The 10,845-nt window shown below is 35.6% G+C and overlaps 1 protein-coding gene across 2 annotated transcripts; it reads left to right on the top strand.

Annotated features, from left to right (window-relative positions):
- Window positions 1-2,289: 2,289 nt before the first annotated feature.
- On the top strand, window positions 2,290-10,029 carry LOC114190853. 2 transcript variants are annotated; one of them, XM_028079905.1, is made up of 8 exons: window positions 2,290-2,647; window positions 3,501-3,869; window positions 3,945-4,198; window positions 5,564-5,705; window positions 5,841-6,212; window positions 6,307-6,438; window positions 7,250-7,378; window positions 7,479-10,029. In XM_028079905.1, the coding sequence occupies exons 1-8, from the start codon at window positions 2,555-2,557 to the stop codon at window positions 9,705-9,707; spliced, it is 3,720 nt and encodes a 1,239-aa protein (XP_027935706.1). In that variant the 5' UTR covers window positions 2,290-2,554; the 3' UTR covers window positions 9,708-10,029. The 2 variants fall into 2 exon arrangements, with proteins under 2 accessions (XP_027935706.1, XP_027935705.1); XM_028079904.1 differs by having other exon boundaries at window positions 2,291-2,647; window positions 3,945-4,204.
- Window positions 10,030-10,845: the final 816 nt, after the last annotated feature.

The raw sequence follows: 10,845 nt of genomic DNA, 5'->3' as shown, positions 1-10,845 counted from the left end.
AATTATTTTTAGTACAATTTTCAATCTTAGTTATCAAATCCAATATATTAAACTTACTATAATAGACAACAATTTTTTTTTTTAAGTTCTAAAGGATACCTCACATCTTACAATAACATCTCTTGGTTGCAAAACATTTTCATTCTGATAAACTTCATACCCTACACTTCTTTTAGTTTTAAAGGATCAAATACCTATTTTATATGACACATGTGGTAAGTGTAACCTAAGTTTGTGACCAACTCATGTATATATAAAAATGAGGTTACCAACACTTTAGCAGACTCGTAATTATCATATGTAACTACAACATTTGCATATTCTCTTTGAAAACGGAAATTCCTTTACCTTTCATTTCTTTCCTTTTACATGTAATCTTTCTTGTAGTGACGTCTCTTATGAAAATTGTAACACACTGATACCTCTTTTCTACCATATTGTTTGATGAATGTTTGGACTTCTTCCTTCTTGTTCCCCTTGTTTTATTATTCTTTGACATTGAGACAATTAAACTTGGCCCATTTTCATATGTCTTATAACCTTGAAACTTTTAAAACCCTAACGATAAGATGTCTTTAAAATGCTCAAACATCTAGTGCAAAACATTAAGAAACAATAAAACCTGATCTCTATCTAACATCATCTAAATGTTTTCAAGACCATCAGAAATCTTATTAAAACATATTAGTTGGTCCACCATTGTGCTTTGCTATGTCCTTCTAAAATAATATAACTACTATTTCAAACAAAGTCTATGTGCAAAAGATTTTGTCATATGCAATGATTCAAGTTTCTTCCACATTATTGATTCAATACTCTTCTCTTTTGCAACTTTCCTAAATGCCTTATCTCCAAGACATATAATTATATCACTTATGGGTTTGTTGATCATGTAAATTTTCTTCTTCTGAGAAAAAAATGTTCACATGTTCGTCTACCCCCTTTGTCATTGCAATACATCCTTGTTGTATCAAGATAACTTTCATCTTGATTTTCTATAATTTGAAGTCATTCTCATCAGAGAATTTCTCAATATAAAACTTGGTGGTCATGTCTTGAAAAGAAACACAAGAACACAAGAAAGAGCTGAGCTATTGAAGATTCTATACACAAAGAACATATACTGTACAATGTTCTTCAGATACATGATATAGTACTGATACAATAGAAAAAATGTTTAAACAATTAAAATAAACATCATCTAGGAGTTCACATAGAGGTATATAATTTAACTATTAGGTGTGTTCTACTATAACGACAAACACACAGTAACTAAATAGACATGTTATAATCCATTTTTAATGCTACTAAACCCATTCTAATAAACAATCTTCTATACTCATGATCAAATGACCATGACTTTAGAGAACCAAAACATCACAAAATCATTGTTATTCGACAACATTGATTTTATATGTTGAGGTGGATATATATACAAGGTCTATCTCCCTCTAGTTTTAGTAAATGAAGACAATTCTCTTCTAACATATCATACTTTACCATTACCAAGTTCACATTGTTGTCACCTTTGTAAATAAAATTATCTATCAAATCAATATAAGTTCCATCTTCTTCAAACAGGTAGAAATTACATATCACTTGTTGACACTCATTTGTAAGATTTGTTAATATGATGATTTTTTTGAAAATAATAAATAGACACAAAATTGAATTTAAAATGGAGAAAAGAATTAAGATTAAATATTTTATATTGGCACAAAATATAACTTATCTAAAATTTACTTTCTAGATCCTTCTTCTTTTTTTAATTGATTTACTTTCTTTTACCTAAGTTATTTTACAAGCAATATAAAAACTACAAATAATTGTTAGATAAATAAAACTGACTATTATTCTTTAACCTAAAAATCTTTTCCAACCTACTAGAATCGTGCCATTAGGTTAACCTTGTCGCTTCCATGGAAAAACAATAATATATAGTTTAATGCTAAAGAAAATACATTCATTTTGACACAATAATAATAAATATCTTAGGATAGAAAAAAAAAATTATAACAGTATTATATTATAATTAATATTAATTGAGATTTGGTGGCATTTGTTTTGTATGAGAAGTGAATGAAGAAAGCAAAGAAAGAGGCCTGGTTAAGTTTTAAAGGTGTGAAGCCTAGTGCTATTGGTACCACACCACACTTTCATTCATTTCATTACCATTACCGTTTTGCAATTCTCATCCTCCTCCAAGTGTGTTTCTTCTCTCTTTCTCTACAATTTTTATATATATTTATATATATATATATATATATATATGTGTATATATATATATATATATCTCACACACATATACACACATGACACAGCACAAACACAGGTCTCACATAACACCAAATCTCATCACCATCATCATCATCATCGTGGTCACAATCATCATCAACCATAACCCCCTCTCTCTCTAAATCTCTTCCAATTCGCTCTCCCTCGATCTGTGAATTGTTAATCCGTTTCGGATAAACGAAATTCAATCGACCAGGTCGGATCCTAAGGGAATGAGAGCGTGGTTAGTGGATGAATCTTGTAGAGTCTGAACGGGAAAATGCCTGCGTTACCGAACGGGAATCACCAATTCTGTGCGAATGGATTCTGGTCGAAGAATCGAGACGATGTTGGCTACAATCAACTCCTCAAGGTACTGGATCCAATTTTTATTTTATTTTATTTTTATGTTAATGTTCTTTTTAATTGGTTTCGAGGTTTTTGTTTGTTTTGTTAATTGGTGCTGGATCACTGTTTTGATATTGGTTGAGTTGTGAGTGTGGTGTTGTTAATGGGGAATGGCTAGACCGTGTATTGGATCTTGCGGGCGAAACATTTCGGTGATTGAATTTATTTTTTTGGGGTTGGGATGTGTTATGACTGTTGGATGCAATTGTTTTGTTTTTTCTGATTCGGTTGTTGGTGTTTGACGAGTGGAAATTTGTTTTGATTCTTTATTCACATCACTGTGTGTGAGCGTCTCTTTGCTTTGTGGAGGTATATAAAAAAATTAAAATGATGTTATGTTACTTGTGTTTGATGTTTCGAGTTGAGCAATATTCTAATATGTGCCACTTTGTAAACATGCATTGGCTTGGCCGTGGTTGAGATTCCTGATACTTTTTAAACTGATGAAATGACGTATGAATGAGTGTACGCAATCACTGAAATTGTGGGAACAAAGGGAGGAAGCAATGAGTGTCCACTAGAACTAGATACTCTTGTTTTGATAATTTCTTTTAACTTATTCATCGGAGAAGGTAGAAAGAATTGAGTTTCTTACACAAGTTCATTTGTACTTATGAGAGGAACTCAATTTTACTTTCTTGTTTTTTCTTAACAGAAATTCTCATGGAGAAATTTATTCAAACACGACCTTAATTAAAGAGGGAATTTGGCCTGAGGATTTTTTGTGCATGTTATCAGTTTTATTTTCTTTATTTTATTTTAGGGTTAAATTGCAATTTGTAATGATCTGGATGTGTTTTTGCTTTCTTGTGATGTAGTTTTGGTGTGAGCTGTCACCGCAAGCTCGGCTGGAGCTCTTGAGGATAGACAAGCAAACCCTTTTTGAGCATGCACGAAAAAATATGTACTGCTCCAGGTGCAATGGGTTACTTCTTGAAGGATTTCTACAGATTATTACATATGGGAAATCTTTGCAGCAAGAGGGAGCAGTCGTTCATTTTCCTTGTAGCAGAGCTGGAGGTTTGAAAAATCAAAACAATGGTGGATCATCCATCTGTAATGTGGTCCAGGATGAAATCCAAGATCCAAGTGTCCATCCTTGGGGTGGTTTGACCACAACGCGTGAGGGTGCACTAACACTCCTGGACTGCTACTTGTATTCAAAGTCTCTGAAAGGACTGCAAATTGTAAGTGTTGTTACTTTGTATTTTGTTCTCATGCAGTCCTTTTCCCTATCTGGTAGATTAACTTTTCTTCATTAGGTATTTGATGGAGCACGGGCTAGGGAGCGGGAAAGAGAACTTCTTTATCCGGACGCGTGTGGTGGGGGCGGCCGTGGTTGGATAAGCCAAGGAATTGTGAGTTATGGTAGAGGGCATGGGACAAGGGAAACATGTGCCTTGCACACTGCCAGACTCTCATGTGATACACTAGTGGATTTTTGGGCAGCACTAGGAGATGAGACAAGGCAATCTCTTCTAAGGATGAAGGAAGAGGATTTTATCGAGAGACTAATGTACAGGTGTTTTTGTTTACTCCTCATTCTGTGTTAGACTTAGATAAGTGATAGCTTGTTATCAGTGGATTAATAGTAAAAATTCTTGTATTAGAGGTAGTGATACAGTTGGAAGTGAGATACAAGTGATGAAAATATGATACATGCATCAGAAAGGGCTTAAATATCCTGAACATGGCATCTTCATCACAATCAAATATTGTGTTCGCCCGAAAATTCGGGGAAGAAATTCTTGCCATTGGTACGCAATTGATTTGTAACGGATTAGCTGTCTGCTAGATGTTAAAAGGTTGAATTGTGAAACACTATCCCAGACATGGAGTTGAGTTAGGATAGATTAGAAGCTTAGATCAAATTGGTCCTCGAGCTCACCATCAAGGGGGCAGCCAGTGGCTGGATCAGTGTTTCATTAGTTATCTAAGCCTGTCTCCATTTGAAGGTTTTGTCCTGAATCTTGATTAGGACAGATTAGTCAATAGACAATTGTAAAATGAAGCCATTACCGCCAATGATTATAGTGCAAGCTAGAATTTTGAGCTTGACTTCAAGAACTCTCAATGAAGAATGATTTAGATTGTTTTAAGGAAAGCCATCATTTATGATATAACTGAAGGTATTCAGTTGGATTCTAGGGATTTTCTGGACTGTATAAATGAGTGATTGGGTAAGAAATGTGACTTTGTTAAACACTTACAAATCTAGAAAAGTATTAAGTAAACTCTAGTGGGTTAGGTGAGGAAACCTTGACCTTAAAATCAAGGGGGATTAATTGGGGATTGATTCTTTAGAATATATTGGAGCTTGGATGACAAAATATGCTTGTAATATTCCTCTAGTTTTAGTATAAGTTGACGTGTAGGCCAGGATAGTGTGTCATCTAACAGCCTTTTTGCACCGTCTCTCTTGTATGTCTAAACTTCCTACTCTTCCTGAATTCTTATAATTCTAACCAACTTTTCATCATGATGTTAGTGTTTCTATGACCAATCAGTTCGGAATTCATGCCTTTCTTCCATTGTTCCTCATACCTAAGTTGACTACGTGCATACGAATGAGTGGATTTCTTTTTTTCCTAATAACCTGTCTTCGACATCCATAATTTAATCAGAATATTAATAATTCCTTAGAAAACTTGTCACCTCATGGGTTCTTCATGCTATTAGACTTAGAAAAAAATAAAATTTTTATTCTTGAGTGAGCTCTTTCCCATCTGTTCTCTCATACTAATTAAAATACATATTAGCAATGCTTCCTTAATCCTGGATTGAGTTTATTTTAAGCTATTTATGATGCATGCTTTAGGGCTTTGTCTGTGTAGCAAGTCATATATTAGATTTGACTAAAAGGTTACTCTCTGTCTGGCAGGTTTGATAGCAAGAGATTTTGCAGAGATTGTAGAAGAAATGTTATTCGAGAATTTAAGGAACTAAAAGAATTGAAGCGCATGCGAAGAGAACCTCGATGCACTAACTGGTTTTGTGTTGCTGATACTGCTTTTCAGTACGAGGTGAGACTTCTATATTTATGTGTCGTGAATTCTGTTATATTTGGGATTTCAATGAGAGTTTATACCGACATTCTTTTGAAAATGTTAGTTTTCAAGTTATTTGAGGGCTAAACTCAATACATTTGTTCTTGTCAGGTATCTGATGACTCAATTCAAGCTGATTGGCGCCAGACATTTGCTGATACTGTGGGATTGTATCATCACTTTGAGTGGGCTGTGGGGACAACTGAAGGAAAATCTGACATTTTGGAATTTGAAAATGTTGGAATGAATGGATGTGTACAAGTTAGTGGCCTAGATCTTGGTGGTTTGAGTGCATGCTTCATCACCCTCCGAGCATGGAAGCTAGATGGACGCTGTACTGAACATTCTGTTAAAGCTCATGCCTTAAAGGGTCAAAGGTGTGTACATTGCAGGCTTATTGTTGGGGATGGCTATGTTACAATTACAAAAGGGGAAAGTATTAGAAGATTTTTTGAACATGCCGAAGAGGCAGAAGAAGAAGAGGTAATTAAGGATTCACTAGGGAAGCTCATTTTAAAATCATGTATGAGGGATTGTGTCAAAGTTCATTTGTTAATTATGCAACATTTGTCTCTAGGATGACGATCTCATTGATGAAGATGGAAACGAGCTTGATGGAGAATGCTCCCGACCCCAAAAACATGCAAAGAGTCCTGAACTTGCTCGAGAATTTCTTCTAGATGCCGCTACTGTTATATTTAAAGAGCAGGCATGTTTTGCTTTATTGTTGCTGCTTAATAGTCTGTCTTGATTTCTCCTGCTTGTGATATCTTTATATTAATTACTTAAGGATAATATGGTGTTTTTAGTCGTCTGGCACATAATAGTATGATTGGTGCAGGGAGGTGGGGGGAATTAGAAGTCAATATGACAAATGAATGAAATGTCTGTATTGGTGGAGTAATAGGATGGTGTTAAGTGTGTTTAACTTACTATTGGACTCTTATCTTTTTGTCTCCATAACGTGGAAAAAAAGTTAATGCTTTCCATACACAATGTTTTCTTTTCTTCTTAATTTTATGGTCTGATATTTTAGCTTAAGTAACAAACGTATATAGTGACAGAAAATTTGAGTATTCACTAGTTAATGTTCCGGAGATTTTCTTCTATAACTCCCGGTAGAAGTGGAGAATTGTGGAATAGTGAACGTTGAAGTCCCATTGATTTTGCTTTGCTGTGCATAAGTATTGTTTGGCTAAATTTCCCATGGAGATAATTTGGTACCCCAACTCTAAATATAGAAAATGAACTTGCCATTTAATGAGATAAATGTTTAGATTAATTAATTACAACGAAAGGATGTGTGGTAGGGTTTTGAGGGATCTTGGGTTTAAAATCTGTGATGGCAATGCTTGAAATTTAGCAGTCTACCCGAGAAGGCTATTTGGAACTGTGAAAGTATATTCTTTGGTTGTTTGGATTATTTTGCAATTTGCGGTGACTTTGGTTGTCAAACATGTGCTGTATGTGTGTGTTTCTGTCTATCTTGTTTAATTGCTAACCAGGGCTTATCCTTTCAGGTTGAAAAGGCTTTCAGAGAAGGAACAGCACGTCAAAATGCACACAGCATATTCGTTTGTCTTGCTTTGAAACTGCTGGAAGAACGAGTTCATGTAGCATGCAAAGAAATCATTACATTAGAAAAACAGGTCTTAATTATTATGCTTTTATTAGGAACAGGCTTTGATAAACTGAACTACATTTTGAGATTTTTACTTCCAAAATCGTAAACACACAATATCTTTGCAGATGAAACTTCTTGAAGAAGAAGAAAAGGAAAAACGTGAAGAAGAAGAACGAAAGGAGAGGAAAAGGACAAAAGACAGGGAGAAAAAACTTAGGAGAAAGGAAAGACTTAAAGGAAAGGAGAAAGATCCAGAAAGGAAGTATTCTGAATCAATTGATGTTCCTGGATCTCCTGAACTCTCAAAGGAAGAATTGTCTCCTGCTGCTGATGTAGAGCAAAATAATTCTATTATAGGCAGTAATTCACTCATTGTAACAGGGGATGATTATCCTAAAATCCAAGATGAAGACTTCACTCGAGAGGGTAGTAATTTGAGAGTACAAGACTGCTCTTACGATGACTGTGAGGGCGACATTGAAAATGTGCAACACCACTCTTACGATGATTGTGATGGAGATATTGCAACTGCACAAGACAGGAATGATACTTCTACCGTTGAGCAATCAAAGTTTTATTGTCAAAGACTTAGATATAGGAAAGAATTTCGACTGGATCCGACAACAAAGTGGTCTGACAGACGCTCTAATACAGTTGTTTCAGAAAATGGTGTGGTGGTTGGAAGATCAGAGCCAGTACACTGTGAAGATAATTTTGGGATGCATTTCAGAGGAGTCAATGGATTGAACAGGCAATCTAGAATAAGTGCTGCAAAATCCAATGGTCGAAATATTGGCCATAAGTGTAGTGAGAGGTTTTATAGTTCCAACAGCTGGGTGAACGACAGATATGATTTTCATTCATGCAGTTGTAATAATAGAATGAATAGGGTTAGTTGGGAGACAAAACTTGTTAGTAAGTCTGAATCCACAGTAGATTCATCTAAGCAATTTTACCGTGGTAGCAAGTATAATCATGTAGACTTCATGTCCGAGAGTAATGGAAGAACCAAAAGCAGGGTCATCTCTGGGAACTATTCTAGTAGGGATTTGCCTCACTCAAAGAAAGTTTGGGAGCCTATGGAGTCCCACAAGAAGTATGCTCGTAGTAATTCAGACTCTAATGTTACTCTGGGGTCCACAGGTCAAGTATTTCAGTTCGATATGGTAAGGTCATCTATCGATGAAATTGGTGGTACAGGTGAAGTTGATTATGTGGATTGTAGTTTGAAAAGAAGCGGAGTGGATGAAGGCTATCAGAATGATCTTGATGCTGAAGCTGGAGGATCTTGCAGTTCCACCGAAATTACGTCTGAGGAACCTGGAACATCTCTGATGGGTGGGTCTTCTTTGAATAATTCTTCTGATCCCAATCAAGGTAGCACTTCTAGTTCTGATAACTGTTCATCATGCCTAAGTGAGGGTGATAACAATACCACCTCTTCAAACCGTGAGAATACAGAATCCTCAACATCTGATTCAGAAGATGCCAGCCAACAATATGAAGTAAGAGAAAGTTCAACCTGCATTGACAATGGATTGTCTGGTTCTCATGAAGCTGGAATGGAGAAAATTCATAATGCAAATGATGAGGGCTTGACCAGCATGTCAGCATTTGGTCCATCCTTGGATGCAGCAAGAGGTGATGTATTGGGGAATCCTGTGGTTAGAATGGCCCATAATTTTGATAATTGTTTTTCCCCTCTTAATGTGTGTTCTCAATCTCAAAGCATGCTCCCTCCAGTGCCAAACCAAAACATACAATTTCCAGTGTTTCAGACTCCTTCGGCAGTGGGCTATTACCATCACAATCCAGTTTCATGGCCAGCTGCTCCCACAAATGGGTTGGTGCCTATCCCGCACCCAAACCCCTACTTATATAGTGGCCCTTTTGGATACGGCTTAAACGAAGATCCAAGATTCTGCTTGCAATATGGTGGCTTACAGCAACCAACACCCTTATTTAACCCTGTTTCTGTTCCAGTTTATCAGGCAGTTGCCAGAGCTAAAGGCTTAAATAATGAGGAAGCGGCGATTCGAATGTCTAAGCCAACATCGATGATGCAAGAACATCTTAATCTATCTGCAGTGGGAAGGGTTTCACAAAAAGCAGCAATGAATGGTAATTCTGGTAACTCACAAGACACTGGTTTCTCCCTGTTTCATTTTGGTGGCCCTGCAGACCTTTCAAGTAGTCATAAATTGGCTAATGCATCTTCAAATGACGGCGACAATGTAGGAGATTTCAACACAAAGAGTTGTGTAGATCAAGTTCACAATGAAAACGAGACGACTGTGATGGAGGAGTACAACTTGTTTGCGGCAAGTAAATCCTTGAGGTTTTCAATTTTCTAAAAGGAAATTTGAACTACAAGAAGGTGGCCGTTGAGGAATTCACTGAACAATAAGCTTCCTTCAGCAACTTCTTTTTAGCCCATAGTTTTATTAGTCGATTGTTACCAAATTTGTGCTTTTCTTTGATGTAGAGAAAGATTGCGAGTGCTGGTTTCTTCAAGGGTTTTTTCGCCCTTGCTTGAGATCACAAAATTTCCCCTTCCCCAAATACCTTTCAACCAAACCTGCTTCATAATGGAAGCTGTAATGGGAATTTTGAGTGGACATCATGAATGTTGATTCGACTTTGTTAAATGCTCTTTCTGTATCATCTTTGCTTTTATATTTTAAACTTTCCCCTCTTTTAACTATCTATTGGACGGATCATGTTTTCTAAATCATCTTTTTAAATTTTACAAATTATTTTTAACTAACCCAGAAAAATTTATCCTACACTATACATCTCATTGTAAATGGCTATAAAATCGACTCTTTTTTTTTTTTTTTTCATCCAGAAGCTCTTTCACTTGAACATAATCAACACTTGAACACTATACATCTCTACATCTTCACCTTTTTACTCTTTACAAACTTTTTTTTTTATAATTTAGTCAAGGAAGAGAGTGAAAAAAATTGTGATCATGTAAGAAAATGTTAATAATGCACTCTTCTATTAATCAAAGTGTAGTAAAAATCCCATTTTCTTTTCACAAATCTAACTTTATATATAGTGATTGTCTCTATGATTTTATAGTTTATAAGATAATTTTAATTAATGGGTAATTGTTTATATATATGACAATGTTTATGCAAATTTAATGGCATATTCTCCATTAGCAACATTGAGCTCATCAACAACACTATTTCTTATATCGTCATAGTCACTTCCAATGAGGAGACATTTCATCGCAGTTCTTGCGAAACTTGACGCAAACCACAACACCAAAGAGATAAAGGGTGAAAAGTAGTTCAGAAGAACGCAAATCCACCAAGTAAAATTAGTTTTAAGCACACGTCAACACCGATCTATGTTATATCACCACTTCCGTCTTATGCAACTCAACGGTATCGTGGTCAATCAGCCAAAAGGCACCACATTAATACGTTCTAGAAAAAAGATGGACCTAATAAAGCATTTTAAAAACAATGGGACAAATTA

The sequence above is a fragment of the Vigna unguiculata genome, chromosome 7 (genome assembly GCF_004118075.2).
Source record: "Vigna unguiculata cultivar IT97K-499-35 chromosome 7, ASM411807v1, whole genome shotgun sequence".
Lineage (NCBI taxonomy): Eukaryota > Viridiplantae > Streptophyta > Magnoliopsida > Fabales > Fabaceae > Vigna > Vigna unguiculata.
Note: the sequence above shows the minus strand (reverse complement) of the source record. Positions and strands in the feature narration are given on the sequence as shown.